Source organism: Oncorhynchus mykiss, chromosome 16 (assembly GCF_057628025.1).
Source record: "Oncorhynchus mykiss isolate SJ-2025 chromosome 16, ASM5762802v1, whole genome shotgun sequence".
NCBI classification, from domain to species: domain Eukaryota; kingdom Metazoa; phylum Chordata; class Actinopteri; order Salmoniformes; family Salmonidae; genus Oncorhynchus; species Oncorhynchus mykiss.
In genome coordinates, this window is record NC_143037.1 from 44,042,501 (window position 1) to 44,060,943 (window position 18,443).

General features: G+C 45.2%; 1 protein-coding gene across 32 annotated transcripts in view; it reads left to right on the top strand.

The window, feature by feature from the left end:
- Positions 1-18,443, top strand: part of LOC110491992 (retinoic acid receptor gamma-A) — a 76,337-nt gene that overhangs the window by 34,704 nt on the left and 23,190 nt on the right. For 7 of the 32 annotated variants that reach the window (XM_036946905.2, XM_090202813.1, XM_090202811.1 and 4 more), the window contains exon 1: positions 10,870-11,890. The exons of 24 other annotated variants lie outside the window; for them this stretch is intronic. In XM_036946905.2, the coding sequence (XP_036802800.1) occupies positions 11,746-11,890 (145 nt within the window). In that variant the 5' untranslated portion in view covers positions 10,870-11,745. Of the gene's footprint in view, positions 1-10,644; positions 11,891-18,443 lie in introns of those variants that run through there. One more of the 32 variants, XM_036946908.2, reaches the window with a different exon arrangement.

Sequence of the window (18,443 nt, forward strand, 5' to 3'; positions counted from 1 at the left end):
AACAACAACAACAAAAAAATGGCAGATTAATCGGTATCGGCTTTTTAGTCCTCCAATAATTGGTATCGGCGTTGAAAAATCATAATCGCTCGACCTCTAGTCACGAATCAAAGGACACCTCATTTGGTGGGTCAGAGAGCAAAAAAAGGTTTGTGAATCCCTGAGGTGTCCTTTTATTCGACACAGTAGTAGTTGCTCACGTTTGAGTGTATTATCAGTGTGCATTTGTGTGTTACTTGTGTCCGTGTGAGTGAGTCAGTTGGAAGCGTTATGTCCTAGAGACCTAGAGAACAGATCTGACCTAGAGAATAGATCTGATTTAAAGAACAGATCTGACCTAGAGAACAGATCTGACCTAGAGAATAGATCTGATTTAAAGAACAGATCTGACCTAGAGAACAGATCTGACCTAGAGAATAGATCTGATTTAAAGAACAGATCTGACCTAGAGAACAGATCTGACCTGGAGAACAGATCTGACCTGGAGAACAGATCTGACCTAGAAAACAGATCTAACCTAGAGAACCAATCTGACCTAGAAAACAGATCTGACCTAGAAAACAGATCTGACCTAGAGAACAGATCTGACCTGGAGAACAGATCTGACCTGGAGAACAGATCTGACCTAGAAAACAGATCTAACCTAGAGAACCAATCTGACCTAGAAAACAGATCTGACCTAGAAAACAGATCTGACCTAGAGAACAGATCTGACCTAGAGAACAGATCTGACCTGGAGAACAGATCTGACCTAGAAAACTGATCTAACCTAGAAAACAGATCTGACCTAGAGAGCATGTAGCTTGGATTGTCTGTGTGTGTGTGATCTGCGTGCATACTGTATGTGTGTGTTGGTAACTAACCGTGGAGGGAGGGAGGGAAGGAGGGAGGGGGGGAGGGAGGGAGCTGAAGTGGCGTTCTACATCACTTTCATCACTGGCAATCTGTTTCAGCACGTCCACACACTGACTGCACACATGGTACAGATATCACCGTGCCAAGTCCTGCTTATTATCCCAGAAACCTACTCCTGGCTTTATAACCTCGCAATAGTATTGATTTCTTGGTTGGCTGTAAGAAAGGACTGTAAGGAATGACTCTGATTTGCGGACAGAGGAAGTGGCAACAATGTGTTGTGTAGTACTGTAGGTCTTATCTGTACATCAGAATGGAAAACAGTATTAAAACCTGATTCACTTCAACTCTGAAGGACAGCTTACAGCATGTGCAGGCTTCATGGCACCACTACTGCCTTTGGGGTTTAATGAATACTATAGGCCCGTCAGTGTTTCCCCTATATACTTTTAGCAACGGCTCCCTGCTGCTAAATCGTTGCCGCCACTCCAAAAAAATATGATTAACATTTTTCTTTTTTTATGTTTACAAAAAACATACAGCGACCTCATAAAGTATTCCCACCCCTTGACTGTTTCCACATTTTGTTATTTTACAGCCTGAATAGAAAACGGTCACTGGCCTAAACACATTACACCATAATGTCAAAATGGGTTCATGTTCTGAGACTTTGTTAGAATTGAATTAAATATGAAAAGCTGAGTGAATAAGTGATCAACCCCTTTGTTCTGACAGGCCTAAATAAGTTCAGGAGTAAAATGTGCTTAACAAGTCCCATAATAAGTTGCATGTATTCACTCTGTGTGCAATAATAGTGTTTAGCATGATTTTTGAATGACTACCTCAACTCTGTATCCCACCCATACAATTATCTATAAAGTCCCTCAGTTGAGCAGTGAATTCCAAACAGATTCAACCACAAAGACCAGGGAGGTTTTCCAATGCCTCACAAGGAAGGGCACCTGTTGGCAGATGGGTAAAAAAAACGAAATAACCCTTTGAGCATGGTGAAGTTATTAATTACACTTTGGATGGTGTAGCAATACACCCAGTCACTACAAGGATACAGGCGCCCTTCCTAACTCAGTTGCTGGAAAGGAAGGAAACCACTCAGCGATTTCACCGAGGCCAATGGTGACTTTAAAATAGTTACAGAGTTTAATGGCTGTGATAGGAGAAAACTGATAATAGATCAACAACATTGTAGTTATTCCACAATAATATCCTAGTTGACAGAGTGAAAAGAAGGAAGCCTGTACAGAATACAACTATTTTAATATTAATATTTTAGAAAATGTGACAAAGCAATTCACTTTTTGTCCTGAATAAAAAGGTGTTATGTTTGGGCCGAATCCAATACAAATACTTTACTGAGTACCACTCTCCATATTCTCAAGCATAGTGGTGACTGTATCATGTTATGGGTATGCTTGTAATCATTAAGGACTGAGGAGTTTTTCAGGATAAGAAAGAAAGGAAATGGAGCTAAGCACAGGCAGAATCCTAGAGGAAAACCTGGTTCAATCTACTTTCCTGGAGGCGAAATAAACGCACGTCTGTTTAGGCAAGGTGCTGGCTAGCGGAATTTTTAGCACAAGAACAAGTTATAAATAACTGCGTTAGTGGAGCACGTGATAACAGCTTTGATTGGGATCTGTTTCCCTGTTTGGCGGTGTTTGAAGGATCTACATTTGGAATTGCTATTGCGTTGAGCACAGCCACTACACTTGTAGTTTCCATCCGGTAGAGGTGCAAATAGGCGCTGTGCGGGGGTATTTTACCAACCCCAAAATACTTCAAATGTTGCTCCGTCACAAAGCATGACAATAGAGCTGGTGAGCATTCATAGGATAATTAACAGCAAAGAATAGGAAAGAAAAGCAATGAGAAAACATTCACACAAAACACACCATAGAGAAAAAACGGAGAGGAGAGATAGGGGAGTAATAACAAGCATGATAAAATGAGGGGAGAAGGAGCAGAGGAAAAGGAAAAGTGGGAATTCAGGAGAAAGGGTGATGAATTGTGAGACAAACCGAGTGAGAGGGAGGGAGAGAAAGGCAGGAGATGTTTAGGGGAAAGTTAGTGGCCCAGTGGGGGGTTGCTGCAGAGTTCAGGCTCTATGGCCAGGGAGGAAGGGGAGGAGGCAGGGAGGCAGGGACCTGGCCTGGGTCACAATCAGTATGGAGTATGTGTATTAAATGTCCAAACACACTGCGTGGAGAGAGTTTTTTTTGTTGCATGGGGCATTATAAAACTTTGCATACTTTTACTAACTTTGTGTAGCGCTTAGAAACGGAGAAGTCAGGATTATTGGTCTGAATTATGAGCTCAAAACACAGTGAAAGAAATGTCAAAGTGGGAGAAAGTTAGTGAGAGAGCCTGCAAATCAAATGTACTCAATAAGGGCAGTTATTAAGTGTGGGTTGGTCGATTACAAAATGTTTTCTTTTATTCTTTGAAAGATGACGACATAGGTTTAGTCAGCGTCAACCCTTAGATGTGTGGATGGTTTGGCATGTTTCTGCCTGTTTGACAGGGGATTGATGGGGGGACCAGTCATCGTTTCCAGGAAAAAAAGTTGTGAGAAGCAGTCTTCTGGTAAAAACATGTTACTCAAGAGACATTATTGTAAAAGTAGGAGGGAGAAGTGGACATAAAGAAAGAGAAAGAAAGAAAAAATGACCTTCACAAGACCATCAATGTCTGTAAAAAGAAACTACTAGAAAACTGACTGTAACGGGGTGCGTACTGGCGGCAGAGAAGTCAGGCGCAGGAGAGCGGAAACGCATTTACAACGGTGTCGTTTAATCAACATAAAAACCACCGTAAACAATCAATGAATGGGTCAAACAAAACCCGGTAATAACCAGCATAACGTACACAAGCACTACAAGAAACAATTCTGGACAAGGACATGGGGGGAACAGAGGGTTAAATACACAACATGTAATTGATGTAATTGAAACCAGGTGTGAGGGAAGACAAGACAAAACCAATGGAAAATGAAAGGTGGATCGGCGATGGCTAGAAGGCCGGTGACGTCGACTGCCGAACGCCGCCCGAACTAGGAGAGGGACCGACGGAAGTCGTGACACTTAAAGCAGGGATCATCAACTAGATTCAGCCGCGAGACTATTTTTTTCTTGAGTGGATTGTCCGGGGGCTGGAACTTAATTACAAATCATTTGTATCCTGCAAATGGACCACAAGATGCCCAAACAGTTATAATATTTGAAAAAGTAAGATATTTTCAAACTTTGCTTACATTTGTATACAGTCCCATGTGTCTTTTATGTGTGGGAATACGTGGGACCAGATTTCCAAAAGTAAAATAACTTGGAGACCATTTCCTGGTGTTTTTACAGAGTTTTTGTCCAACCAGGAATAAAAAGATTAAATGTTGAGATTTTTTTGCTCAAAAATGTAGAGGGGCCGAATAAAACCATTTGTGGGCAAAATTCAGGCTGCGGGATGCCAGTTGGGGAACCCTGACTTAAAGGTTAGGTATTGCAGTAGCGGTGAGTGAGTAAAATCCCTGGGAAAGCCAAGTCAGAAAAAAGCCATATTACAACCTACGTGTTGGGATAATTGCATCGTTTGTTCTATAACTTCTTAGTTCATATGCCTTGTGACCGTGGTAACAAACAGTTAGGGGCGGCAGGGTTAGCCGAGTGGTTAGAGTGTTGGACTAGTAAGGTACAAATCTGTTGTTCTGCCCCTGAACAGGCAGTTAACCCACTGTTCCTAGGCCATCATTGAAAATAAGAACTTGTTCTTAACTGACTTGCCTAGGTAAATAAATTACATGGTCAAGCAAGTTAATGTTTCCAACATTTTCGGACTAGAAAACCATGGATTTAGAACCACGGAGAGTTACCGCAAGTCGCAAAGAAAACAGGAGCTGCCTCCACTATTCCAGCACCCTTTCAACATCATCAAATCACCTATGCTTAGTCTAATACGGTGACAGCTAAAACATACCAAAAACGATTTAGTCCAATCAACATAGGGTAAATATGATGTGGCTCGGTCGGTCTGTCTGTCTGTGCAAGTAGAAAAAACAGGTTGATTCACCCTACTTGTAGAGAAACGCCAATGCCATCCTCCTCTCTTTCATGTTGACAAAACAGTCTATGATCTGTCATAAAGAACACACTTAAATGTAGGCCAGGTAGTTAACATTAACCTACTACATCGAGCTACATATTGAACTTCCATCCTCTCAGGTCAGGGGTAGAATGTATGAATTAATGGTTGGGTCAGAATCGGCGTTTTAATCATTGGCCAGTACAGAGAATAAAGTAAAACCACAAGTCCAAATCCCTATCTCCATCCATGGCTAATTTAGGAAAGATACCATTTTAGCTTGCTAGCTAGCCACCGGAGGACAACAACACAATGATATGCAACAATTCAAGTTCTTGTTCTGTCAGTGACGTTTTTCTCTCGATGTGATGTGATTAGAGTGAAGCCAAACCCAAACTGGCTTCCTTTGACACTTTTTTTTTGGTGGGCCAGGACCATTCACAGTTGAGCTCACTCAATTTAGCTCAACTCTGATTGGCTACTATTTTATACTTTTTTATCAAGGGAGGCCAAATACTCGCTGCTACTTGATTTTTTTTCCTCCAATTTTTGAGGGAAGCCTGGCTTCCCTTGGCAACAATGAATACGCTTCACTGAGGTATTGACTGGTGCCTTAGCATTCTGTCCTGTAGAGATGTAGGTCCTGTAGTGTATATTTGCGGGGAATGCTTCTGCTCTATCACCACCTCAATGTTCTTTAGTTCCTGTCATAAACTCTCCTGCTTTATTACTTGACAATTATTTGAAGAAAGAGTCCAAAACTATTGATGTTCTTTACGGTTTGCTACTGCAAGAAAAGGGCTCTTTAAGTGTGTGTGTGTGTGTGTGTGTGTGTGTGTGTGTGTGTGTGTGTGTGTGTACGCACGCACGCACGCACGCATCCTGCCTACTGCCAACTTAAGAAAATAAATGATACATCCCAATAGGGAAGAGGCTTTAAAATCAATAAACAATTTAATCAATATCATTCCTTATACCCCCTCTCCTGCCCCTCCCCCCATACCTCCAAATGTGAAAGCAAGGTTTGCTTCATGAAACAGGGAAAGGAGAAGAGTGAGGACTAAGTGTGAGACTTAGAAGGCAGCCAGTCCAATAAAATCAAATTGTATTTGTCACATGCGCCGAATACAACAGGTAATAGACCTTACAGTGAAATGCTTACTTACAAGCCCTTAACCAACAATGCAGTTTTAAGAAAAATAAGTGTTAATTAAAAATAGATAAGTAAAAAATAACAAATAATTGAAGAGCAGCCGTAAAAAAAAAAAAAACAGTAGAGAGGCTATATACAGGGGGTACCGGTACAGAGTCAATGTGCGGGCGCACCGGTTAGTCGAGGTAATTGAGGTAATATGTGCATGTAGGTTGAGTTAAAGTGACTAATTTGTTGGTGATGTGGACGCCAAGGAACTTGAAGCTCTCAACCTGCTCCACTCTAGCCCCTACGATGAGAATGGAGGCGTGTTCAGTCCTTTGTCTTGATCACACTGAGGGAAAGGTTGTTATCCTGGCACCACACGGCCAGGTCTCTGACCTCCTCCCTGTAGGCTGTCTCATCGTTGTCGGTGATCAGGCCTACCAGGTGTTGTGTCATGGGCAAATTTAATGATGGTGTTGGAGTCGTGCCTGGCCATGCAGTCATGGGTGAACAGGGAGTACAGAAGAGGACTGAGCACGCACACCTGAAGGGCCCCCGTTTTGATGATCAGCGTGGCAGATGTGTTGTTACCTACCCTTACCACCTGGGGGGTGGCCCATCAGGAAGTCCAGGATCCAGTTGCAGAGGGAGGTGTTTAGTCCCAGGGTCCTTAGCTTTGTGATGAGCTTGGAGGGCACTATGGTGTTGAACGTTGAGCTGTAGTCATTGAATAGCATTCTCACGTAGGTGTTCCTTTTGTCCAGGTGGGAAAGGGCAGTGTGGAGTGCAACAAAGATGGCATCATCTGTGGATCTGTTGGGGCGGTATGCAAATTGGAGTGGGTTTAGGGTTTCTGGGATAATGGTGTTAATGTGAGCCATGACCAGCCTTTCAAAGCACTTCACGGCTACAGACATGAGTGATACGGGTCGGTAGTCATTTAGGCAGGTTACCTTAGTGTTCTTGAGCACAGGGACTATGGTGGTCTGCTTGAAACATGTTGATATTACAGACTCAGTCAAGGACAGTTTGAAAATGTCAGCGTATACTCGGAGTACACGTCAGGGTAATCCGTCTGGCCCTGCGGCTTTGTGAATGTTGACCTTTAAAGGTTTAAAGGTCTTACTCACATCGGCTACATAGGGCGTGATAACACAGTCGTCTGGAACAGCTGATGCTCTCATGCATGCTTCAGTGTTGCTTGCCTTGTAGCGAGCATAGAAGTAATTTAGCACGTCTGGTTGGCTCATTTTACTGGGCAGCTAGCGGCTGTGCTTCCCTTTGTAGTCTGTAATAGTTTGCAGGTCCTGCCACATCCGACAAGTGTTGGAGTCGGTGTAGTAGAATTCAATCTTAGTCCTGTATTGACACTTTGCCTGTTTGATGGTTTGTGTGTGTGTGTGTGTGTGTTTGTGTGTGTGTGTGTGTGTGTGTGTGTGTGTGTGTGTGTGTGTGTGTGCGTGTGTGTGTTTGTGGATGCGTCTGTGTGTGTGCGTGCATGTGTGTGTTCGGGCATTCATGTGTGTGTGAATGTGTGTGTGTGTGACAGCTTAGGCTGTGTGTGTGCGTGTGCGTGTGTGTGTGTGTGTGTTTATGGAGAGAGCCCAGCAAGCCAGTAGCACAGATTGACAGGAAATTGTGTTGTTGCTGCCTGATGGGTCGTACCACTTCCACCAGTCTGACAGGGGCGATGGATGTTCAGGCAGGGAGTGCACAGAGCATGAGCTCATTCTATGGTGAATCCCTCCTCCTCATCCAATTGTATTGTGTTCAGTTGTTTGTTTTATGGGACAACCAGCCAGCGTCTGTCGACTGCTCAACAGTTGAACCAGTGTCGGTCTTATTTATTAATCATATATTGGCTATTGATTCACTATACATCACTTTGCCTGTGTCCCAAATGGCACCCTATTGCCTACGGTAATTAGTGGACTACTTTTGACCCCTCATTTGAGACACGGCCTGAGTGTAAATCATTCTAATTGCAGAGCAGGGTTGCAGGGTTTCTTTGAACGCTATATGGAAAGCTATAGTGAGTTGAAGGGAAGATGAAACTCTAATAGCTCAGACACACCGGTAGGATTGTCAAATGTTTGCCTGCAGTACTTAGCACCTCTGAACACTGTCGGCAGTCAATCTCTTTTGTGTTCACACAGCAACGACCTTGACGTCATCAGCCATTCAGCCTTGTTAAAATACTCCGAACCAGAAGGTGGCAGTAGCGTTGTTTGGTAATGCATGTCTGTATATGTTGCATAGTCTTAGTTTATTAGCTAGCTGCGCTAATGTTTCTATTTTGTAGAATGCCCTTGTTGATACTAGCCAGATGGCCACAGCTAGATAACTACCTAGCAAGATGAAGAATAAACAATTGAATTAACTCTCCATAATCCCATACTGTCACTGCCAGCCCATAGACAAATGTTTAGCTAGCTAGCTAACGTTAGCATATTCACTAGTTAGCACAATATACACTATATATACAAAAGTATGTGGTCACCCCTTCAAATTAGTGGATTCAGCTATTTCAGCCACAACGGGTGTATAAAATTGAGCACACAGCCATGCAATCTCCACAGACAAACATTGTCAGTAGAATGACTTTCAGCGTGGCACCGTCATAGGATGCCACCTTTCCAACAAGTTAGTTCGTCACATTTCTGCCCTGATAGAACTGTCCCGGTCAACTGTAAGTGCTGTGATTGTGAAGTGGAAACATCTAGGAGCAACAACGGCTCAGCCGTGAAGTGGTAGGCCACACAAGCTCACAGAATGGGAGCTTGGCCTGTCCTCGGTTTCAACACTCACTACCAAGTTCCAAACTGCCTTTGGAAGCAACGCCAGCACAAGAAATGCTCGTTGGGAACTTCATGAAATGGGTTTCCACGGCTGACCAGCCGCACACATGCCTAAGATCACAATGCCAAGCGTCGGCTGGAGAGGTGTAAATATTGCCCACATTGGATTCTGGAGCAGGGGAAACACGTTCTCTGGAGTGATGAATCACACATCACCATCTGGCAGTCTGACGGGCGAATCTGGGTTTGGCGGATGCCATGAGAATGCTACCTGCCCCAATGCATAGTGCCAACTGTTAAGTTTGGTGAAGGAGGAATAATGGACTGGGGCTGTTTTTCATGGTTCGGGCTTGGCCCCTTAGTTTCAGTGAAGGGAAATCTTAACGCTACAGCAGACAATGACATTCTAGGAAATCTTGTGGTTCCAACTTTGTGGCAACAGTTTGGGGAAAGCCCTTTCCTGTTTCAGCATGACAATAACCCTGTGTACAAAGTGAGGTCAATACAGAAATGGTTTGTCGAGAACCGTGTGGAAGAACTTGACTGGCCTGCACAGAGCCATGACCTCAACCCCATCGAACGCCTTTGGGATGAATTGGAACGCATACTGCGAGCCAGGCCTACTCGCCCAACATCATTACCCGACCTCACTAATACTCTTGTGGCTGAATGGAAGCAAGTCCCCTCAGCAAAGTTCCAACATTGAGTGGAAAGCCTTCCCAGAAGAGTGGCGGCTGTTATGGCAGCAAAGAGGGGACCAACTCCATTTGTCACTCCTGTTGGGGGTTCTTGCTCTCTGATCCGCTCAAAGTCAAGTTGTTGGTCACCGACGAGCATTCCGATTCTACAAGTAGAAACTGCAGGTTTGTGGTTACTGGGTCGGCACGCAGCAGGTACGGCGTTTGTTCTAGCGAGAGAAGAAACTGCCTCCCGCTGTGATAAGTACCTATAGGCAGTCTATCCGCAGTGAGCTTCTCGGTGTGCTTCATGCTTTAGGAATGTTGACTGGTGGTTTAGAATGTGAGGCATGACTTGTGTGTCTGTGTCTGGTGGTGCAATTACCTTTCAGGTGTGTCACGTCGACACGACACATCGTCTGTTAAGAGACCTTTTATGGAAATCCTTTATTTGTCTTCCGTGTTCACGCTAGTATTTTGTCCCAAGTACACATGTATATAGCTTTGTAATGCCCTTTTATAATGTCTTGTAACACAAAGAACATGTGTTATGACACTAATGAAGCATTATATTCAAATCAAATGACAGCTTATTTGAAGTGTATTTAACAGAGAGCCTCAGTACACTTGACCACACGTTTTTTTTTTTTATAGAAAGTGTTACCCTTATTGCCCATGTTTATATCCATTCTTCTCTCTTATTTCCCTGAGTCTCCAGTTAGCTCCAGTTATATATTTGTTTTGACTTGAAGGAGGTCAGATGAGTTTGAGAGGAGTGTGTTCACTGCCAATCTCACAGTGTGTATGTGTGTATGTGTGTTTGTGTGTGTGTGTGTGTGTGTGTGTGTGTATTGAGGGTATTTATCTGACTTAATGCACTGAGGGGATTGAGCCACGCAGGCTCTCATTCATCACTGTTAAAGCACTGCCAGAGAGAGAGCGAGGGGAGGATAGAGAGAGAAAAAACAGAAAGAATGAGAAAAAAGGGGAAGGAGAGAGAAAGAGAGCGAGATGGAGAGAGAAGGGAAGGGAGAGGAGGAGAGAGGGAAAGGGGGAGTGAGCGAGAGAAACAGATAGACAAAAGGGAGGGATTTAGCCTGGCATCTGGGTTCAGCACAGTTCTCTCTCTCTCTCTCTCCCTCCCTCCCTCTTTCTCTCCCTCTCTCTTTCTCTGTGTCTGCCTGTCCAGACTTTAATATGGTTATGATTAGAGACGGGGGGTCAGGGAGGGAGGGAGGGGACTCAGATTGGCTGCAGGGGAAATGGGGGAGGTGCAGTGCAAAGACAAATGGAGACAACCAACAGGAGGAGAGGGATCTGAATAGGGCAGAGGAGGAGAGAGGTTGTGTTTGTTTGCGTTCAGGCTGAAATATGAAACACAAAAGAAAGCCGTGGACAAAAAAAGAGGAGTTGAGAAGAATGGAATAAAGTTTTGTCCGCTAACCAAGTCAGTCCCTTCCTAGAAGCAAAGGGCTCTGGCCCCCTCCCCTCCTCTTCCCCATCCCTCCTCCTCTCGCTCGCTCTCTCGCTCTCTCACTCTCTTTCTCTCTCTCCACCCCCTCCCTCCAGATCCTCTCTCTTTCTCGCGCTCTCTCTCTCCACCCCCTCTCGCTCTCAGGCTGAGGCGGTTGGTTCACTCCACTATGCTGTGTATGCCTGGGACGCAGCAGTGAGAGAGAGAGAGAGAGAGAGAGAGAGAGAGAGGGCTGTGTGAAAGAGAGGGAGCTGTTATTTAGGTCTTTTACAGCAGACAGGGAGCAGCTTGCCCTAGGGCGAGGGGAGAACGATAGAGCAACAGAGAGCTCAGAGGAGCAGCCACAGCCAGGCAGGAACCAGCCCTGCATTCCAGACAAGGGGAAGGGAAAAGGGGGAACAGAAGTTCCAGAAGGAAAGGAGAGAACAGGCGAGAGAGAGAGAGAGAGAGAGAGAGAGAAGGAAGGAAGGAAGGAAAGGGGGGAAAAGGTAGCAGGAGGCAGCAACACATCAGAGCTACAGGAGGGGTTTGAACCAGGACCTTTGCTGTTGTTGTTGTTGTTGTTGTTGTTGTACTACAGTGAGGTGACCTAGCTACTCCAGGAGGAAGGAAGAGGGGTAGGTAGAGCATCAGGGTTTATCTGTGTGTTCTCAAGAGGTAGGGACTAGGGAAGTGGTACTGTAACAGTAGAAGGAGGGTTAAAGCTCCACCACCATGTTTGACTGTATGGAAGCTCTGGGGATGGGCCCCCGCCAGCTTTATGATGTCACCAGCCGGGGTACGTGCATGCTGCGGAAGGCAAGCCCCTTCTTCGCGGGCCTGGACCCCTTCGCCTGGACCGGCAGCGCCAGCGTTCAATGTAAGTCAATGGCATCCTGTTTGCATGTCCTGTGTCACGCTCTCCCGCTGAGCTAGCTGGATGCTGGACTCAGTGTGTGCCGCTGGGCTTGTTGTTCACCCCAGGCAGGACTGCTCTAACTAGGGAGCTGACTGTCAAGGCTAGAGGGTGTGTGTGTGTGTGTGTGTGTGTGTGTGTGTGTGTGTGTGTGTGTGTGTGATTTGACAGGACGAGACTGGGACTTGGATCTCCGCCCCCACCCTCTGCCCTGCACTCACCCTCTTAACCCCCCCCCCCCCCTCAAGAGCCTGTTGGGGCAACTCACCTAACTGGGACAGCTAGCTAATGCTATGCTAGTCTCTGTGTCTGTCTGTGTGTGTTTGTTTGACTTCTGAGAGGCTGTTGTGCTAAACCACAGGTTCAGGCTCGCCGTGATAATGCCAGCCACCTGAGTTCGGACCTTGCGGGGTTGGCTGTGCATGCAAAGTAAGAAAGTACAGATGGAAAAGCGAGAGGAAAAGAGAGAGGGACATAGCGAGAAACCTGACACTTAGGACATAACGTCAGCCAGGCAGATTACTGTACATGCCTTGTTCTCGTCACAATCGCCACTGTGACGGCGTGAGCTTGACATGTGGGAACCACAGAGGTCGTGAAAGTAGTACGCGTTTTTAGTTGGAAGTATTGTTGCTGTTAATGATATTTCTCCGGAGCTAAATAGCTATAAATGAATAAGTAGATGAATTATTCAGTGGTTAAATTGATGAATAAATTAGTAACTTGAAATGTTGCTCGGGCTTCAGAAGAGCCAACGGGTTTTTTCTCGCTGTCTTTTTCTCTGCCAGAGTTTGAATATTTCCTCCCTCGCTCACCGCCTTCCCTCCGTCCCAGATTTCAGACACTCCTCTGGCTCTGTTAACAACAGGCCTGCCTCGGACAGACACAACTTAAGTCCATTCCCATAGGCGTCCAGGGGGCCTGTGGGGCTGTCAGAAAGAGAATCAGTGTGGAAAAGAAGGAGCGGGGGTGTGACGTTGTGTTGTAGGGAGCAAGCCACGAATGACACAACTAAGAAGAAAAACACAACACACCGTCAAACCACAAAACAGTAGCTAGTTCAATTGTTGCTTCTCTGTAACCCTTCCCGTTGAGGTTTTTTGTTGAATAACTGCGGTGTTGGATTCTCCCTAAGCATTGCTTTTTCATATTTGATATAGTTCAACCTTCTGCCTTTTTTTTCCCCCTCCTTTTGACGGGTTCTTGGGGGCAGTCATCTGTCTTCATTACTCGTGAAGACACCAGCGTTTCAGTGGCTGTCATGCACACTGGGTTCTCTTTAATGAAGACAGATGCCCTGTCAGGCCAGGGGAGGCCTAGGGGGACTCCATGCAGACCAGCCAGCCAGCCTCTCCTCTCTTCTCCTTTGCTTTCTTCAATCTTTCCTGTTCTCCTCCCTCCCTCCTCCCCTCTCATCTCCTCTCTTCTACAGCCAGCCAGGGAGCTCTCATGATAACAAGAGGAGATGTGTTTATTTAGTCAATCAGAGACCTCACTAGTCTTTCACTCTGACCCCCACACACACATTTAAAAAGTAGCCGGTCAGGTCCCAAATGTATTTTTTATTTGTTTGTTCCTGGAAAGAGAGTCGAGAGAGAGAGAGGCCAGGTTGGCATGAGGGTAGGCAGAACTATCAGTCGGTGTTGCTGTGCGTGTGTGCGTGTGCATCCATGTGTGTGCGGTGTGCTGTTTCTGTCCCTCTGTGCCCAATAACCGTAGTAAACAAAGTGGCCCCGTCCTACACGAGCAGCAGCCATGATAGCTCTCCTTACTTTTATTTATTTTATTTAACCTTTATTTAACCTTGCTGAACCAGTTGCCCCTCATTGTCCTCTTCAATGAGGCAGATGAATTGATGTTTAAGTCTGATCTCTCTCTCATTAGGCCTGGCCAGCTGCAGAGCACAGCGGTCGAGTCCCAAATGATACCCTACGCCCTTCACAGTGCACTGCTATGGCGTATGGGCCCTGGTCAAAAGGAGTGCACTATGAAGGGAATAGGGTGCCATTTGGGACACAAACGGGGGGGCTAGCAGCGAGCTAACGAGCTAAACTCCCCAAAAGTAGAGACACTCCGCTATGAGTGTCTCTACTCAGCTCTACTGTCATAAAATGAACAACATTCATGACTCCTTGACTCTTTTCCCAGTGAGCTGTTAAAGCATGACACTCGTTCCTTCATTTGTACTAGATATTCGGTTTGTTTCTTATTTTGTAAGGGAGATTTTTTTTCCCACAACTCTCTATATGCAATCCAAACATTAGCAACACGGTGATTCATTGTTGAGTCACGTCATTATCATCCGTTTATTACAATTCTGACAAACAGACACCATGCTAATAAAGAAAAGTTACTCGAAAGCAATTCTGGAAATCAGTGGGGTACATTTTGGATTTCCTTGTGGTTGCGGTGTCATTGCTGTTAGTCTGCCTGGTCAGAATCAAAGGGGACTTTTAGTGTGTGGTCATGATCCGCGTTCCCGTTTTCTATCTGGTGATTGGTGACTCCTTCTTCTCTTCTGGCCAATGTCAGAGGGTACAGAGAGGCTATGGGCTGGCCAATGTCAGATCCACGACATATTTGGTGTCCTTGTAGCCTACTGCTCTTCAAGTGTCTGAAGTAAATGTAGTTTGTAGTAATATGTCAGGGCTGTATGGGAAGGAAAATGGTGTGGTGATTTTGAAATGACTCCTACTGGATCATATTTGACGCTACGAAAGGCGCATCTGCTGTTTCTTCACTTTCTATGTCCCTGTGCTGCAAGGAAAACGCAATTTCCTTTTCTCACATGTTATGGACAGGAAAAGGGTAATGGTGGAGACATACCATAATAACGCAGTCAGACGTCGTCGCGACGAGCTAAATTAGTCAACTTCCTATGAAACGCCGAAGGATGACGCAGCAGTGATACCCCGCCTTTTGCATGACCGACATGTTCTTGCACATAGAAGGATCTAGCAATTTAGCTGTAATACATGTGATAGAGTTCTATTTGAAAGATTTCCTCTTTTTTTTGTAACCAATAGGGTCAGTCTAACTGGTCACATGTTGATTGTTTTCGATTGGATCTCTCTTCTCTCTCCTCATTGTACGCACGCACGCGCGCACACGCACAAACACACACACACACACAGCTCTTTGTTTTCCCTTAATGTACTGTTCAATGTGAATTGATGAGCTAAATGAAACAGGTCCTATAATTACCTAGCTGGGAGGAAAAGACAGGATGTGCCCCAAATGGCACCTTAGTCCCCTATATAGTGCACTGCTTTTGACCAGGGCCCAGGCGGACTGTATAGGAAATATTGTGCCCTTCGAGACGTAGCCACTGACTGCTAAGTGGTCCCTGTGACCACTGTCACACCGAGCAGTTCAGATCCTTCTCTGTCCTAACGGAACTACGGATCATTCTCTCTTGCTAATGGAACTCTGCAGTTATTTCATTAGAATTACAAAAGATCCAATTAAAAGATTAGAATGCCTGAGGGGGCAGGACTGTGAATAGATAGTTGGTTGGCTGGTTGGTGAGGAGGGATGGTTAGGAGCGATTGTGTGTGTGTGTGTGTGTGTGTGTGTGTGTGTGTGTGTGTGTGTGTATGTGTGTGGGTGTGGGTGGGTGGGTGTGTGTGTGTGTGTGTGTGTGTGTGTGTGTGTGTGTGTGTGTGTGTGTGTGTGTGTGTGTGTGTGTGTGTGTGTGTGTGTGTGTGTGCGGGTGGGTGGGTGGGTGGGTGCGTGCGTGTGTGGGTGGGTGCGCGTGAGAGAGACTTGGGGTGGGGTGAGGGGTACATTGCATGGAAGGGCTGCAGCAGGAATGTGGACTAGTCAGTGCTGTAATACAGACATAAACCCTGCTGATCCCGTCAGCATCACGTCAAATGGAAGTGTACGAAGTTAAAAGGCTTAAATAGTCAGCTGATTGCCGGGTCATTGCAGCGTAACTGATACGACCGAGGGAAAAGAAAAACCGTCATTTTTCCTTTTGAATTTCAAACAGCCATTGTGTGCCACACAGACATGCACACACCCCTAGGCCTGATCCTTCATACACTGCCCTTAAACTTCTATTCGTTCAGTGCAGGAATAGTAGAGTTTTTAGACAAAGTGCAGGCTAAAATAACACACATCCCGAACCCAATGCTGGCTAGAAATTATTGTAAGGCCTGTCTGTCTGGCTGTGTGTGGGTGGGTGTTGGACTTGGGTGTGAATGAGAAGGTGTAAATCTACCTGTGTCCGCATGTGTCGGTGTGTGTGCATTGCGTACGCGCGCGCGCGTGTAAGCGCTTGCTTGTGTCTGTGTGCCCGTAGCCCAAAACCACTGGCGCTGGGACTGCTGTGTCAGACCCACAGACAGGGTTAGGTTAGCCAGGACGTGCCAAGGCTAGATTCCACAGTGGCTTGCTGGAATCTAGCTCCACGCTGTCCTGACAGCTTATAGCCCTTCCACACTGTAAACTGTAAATAGGACAGATCTGTCTGTTAGTCTAATCAACATAGCCTGAATGGGCCCCAGTCACCTCACATGCACTGGCTAGCTTTCTCTTTATACATGATCACTACACTCTACACAATCTGGTACATAAACTACAAAAGTACTGATTTCAACCCACATGGATGCGAAAGGGACAGATGCCCTGTTTCCTTTTTGTGTTGTCTTGCTAACTTCTATGGTCATTGTCAAGCCGAACATGGAGGACAGCTGATACCAGCACAAACAGTCCTGGGACCAGGCTATCTCTTCCCATCCATGTGGGTTGAAATCAGTGTTTTTATGGATGTTGTTGTTGATGAGCTAGGTTATTCTCCTCTTCCCAATCTGGTCCCAGATCTGTTTGTGCTGTCTCACCAACTCCTATGGGTCATTGTTGCGGCAAAATGACCATCCGAGAGGGCAATGCAGTAGCACAAACAGATCTGCGACCAGGCTTTCTCTTCCTGTCCGTGTGGGTTGAAATCTGTGCTTTTATATATACAGTGCCTTGCGAAAGTATTCGGCCCCCTTGAACTTTGCAACCTTTTGCCACATTTTAGGCTTCAAACATAAAGATATAAAACTGTATTTTTTTGTGAAGAATCAACAACAAGTGGGACACAATCATGAAGTGGAACGACATTTATTGGATATTTCAAACTTTTTTAACAAATCAAAAACTGAAAAATTGGGCGTGCAAAATTATTCAGCCCCCTTAAATTAATACTTTGTAGCGCCACCTTTTGCTGCGATTACAGCTGTAAGTCGCTTGGGGTATGTCTCTATCAGTTTTGCACATGGAGAGACTGAAATTTTTTCCCATTCCTCCTTACAAAACAGCTCGAGCTCAGTGAGGTTGGATGGAGAGCAGTTGTGAACAGCAGTTTTCAGTTCTTTCCACAGATTCTCGATTGGATTCAGGTCTGGACTTTGACTTGGCCATTCTAACACCTGGATATGTTTATTTTTGAACCATTCCATTGTAGATTTTGCTTTATGTTTTGGATCATTGTCTTGTTGGAAGACAAATCTCCGTCCCAGTCTCAGGTCTTTTGCAAACTCCATCAGGTTTTCTTCCAGAATGGTCCTGTATTTGGCTCCATCCATCTTCCCATCAATTTTAACCATCTTCCCTGTCCCTGCTGAAGAAAAGCAGGCCCAAACCATGATGCTGCACCACCATGTTTGACAGTGGGGATAGTGTGTTCAGCTGTGTTGCTTTTACGCCAAACATAACGTTTTGCATTGTTGCCAAAAAGTTCAATTTTGGTTTCATCTGACCAGAGCACCTTCTTCCACATGTTTGGTGTGTCTCCCAGGTGGCTTGTGGCAAACTTTAAACAACACTTTTTATGGATATCTTTAAGAAATGGCTTTCTTCTTGCCACTCTTCCATAAAGGCCAGATTTGTGCAATATAACGACTGATTGTTGTCCTATGGACAGAGTCTCCCACCTCAGCTGTAGATCTCTGCAGTTCATCCAGAGTGATCATGGGCCTCTTGGCTGCATCTCTGATCAGTCTTCTCCTTGTATGAGCTGAAAGTTTAGAGGGACGGCCAGGTCTTGGTAGATTTGCAGTGGTCTGATACTCCTTCCATTTCAATATTATCGCTTACACAGTGCTCCCTGGGATGTTTAAAGCTTGGGAAATCTTTTTGTATCCAAATCCGGCTTTAAACTTCTTCACAACAGTATCTCGGACCTGCCTGGTGTGTTCCTTGTTCTTCATGATGCTCTCTGCGCTTTTAACGGACCTCTGAGACTATCACAGTGCAGGTGCATTTATACGGAGACTTGATTACACACAGGTGGATTGTATTTATCATCATTAGTAATTTAGGTCAACATTGGATCATTCAGAGATCCTCACTGAACTTCTGGAGAGAGTTTTCTGTACTGAAAGTAAAGGGGCTGAATAATTTTGCACGCCCAATTTTTCAGTTTTTGATTTGTTAAAAAAGTTTGAAATATCCAATAAATGTCGTTCCACTTCATGATTGTGTCCCACTTGTTGTTGATTCTTCACAAAAAAATACAGTTTTATAT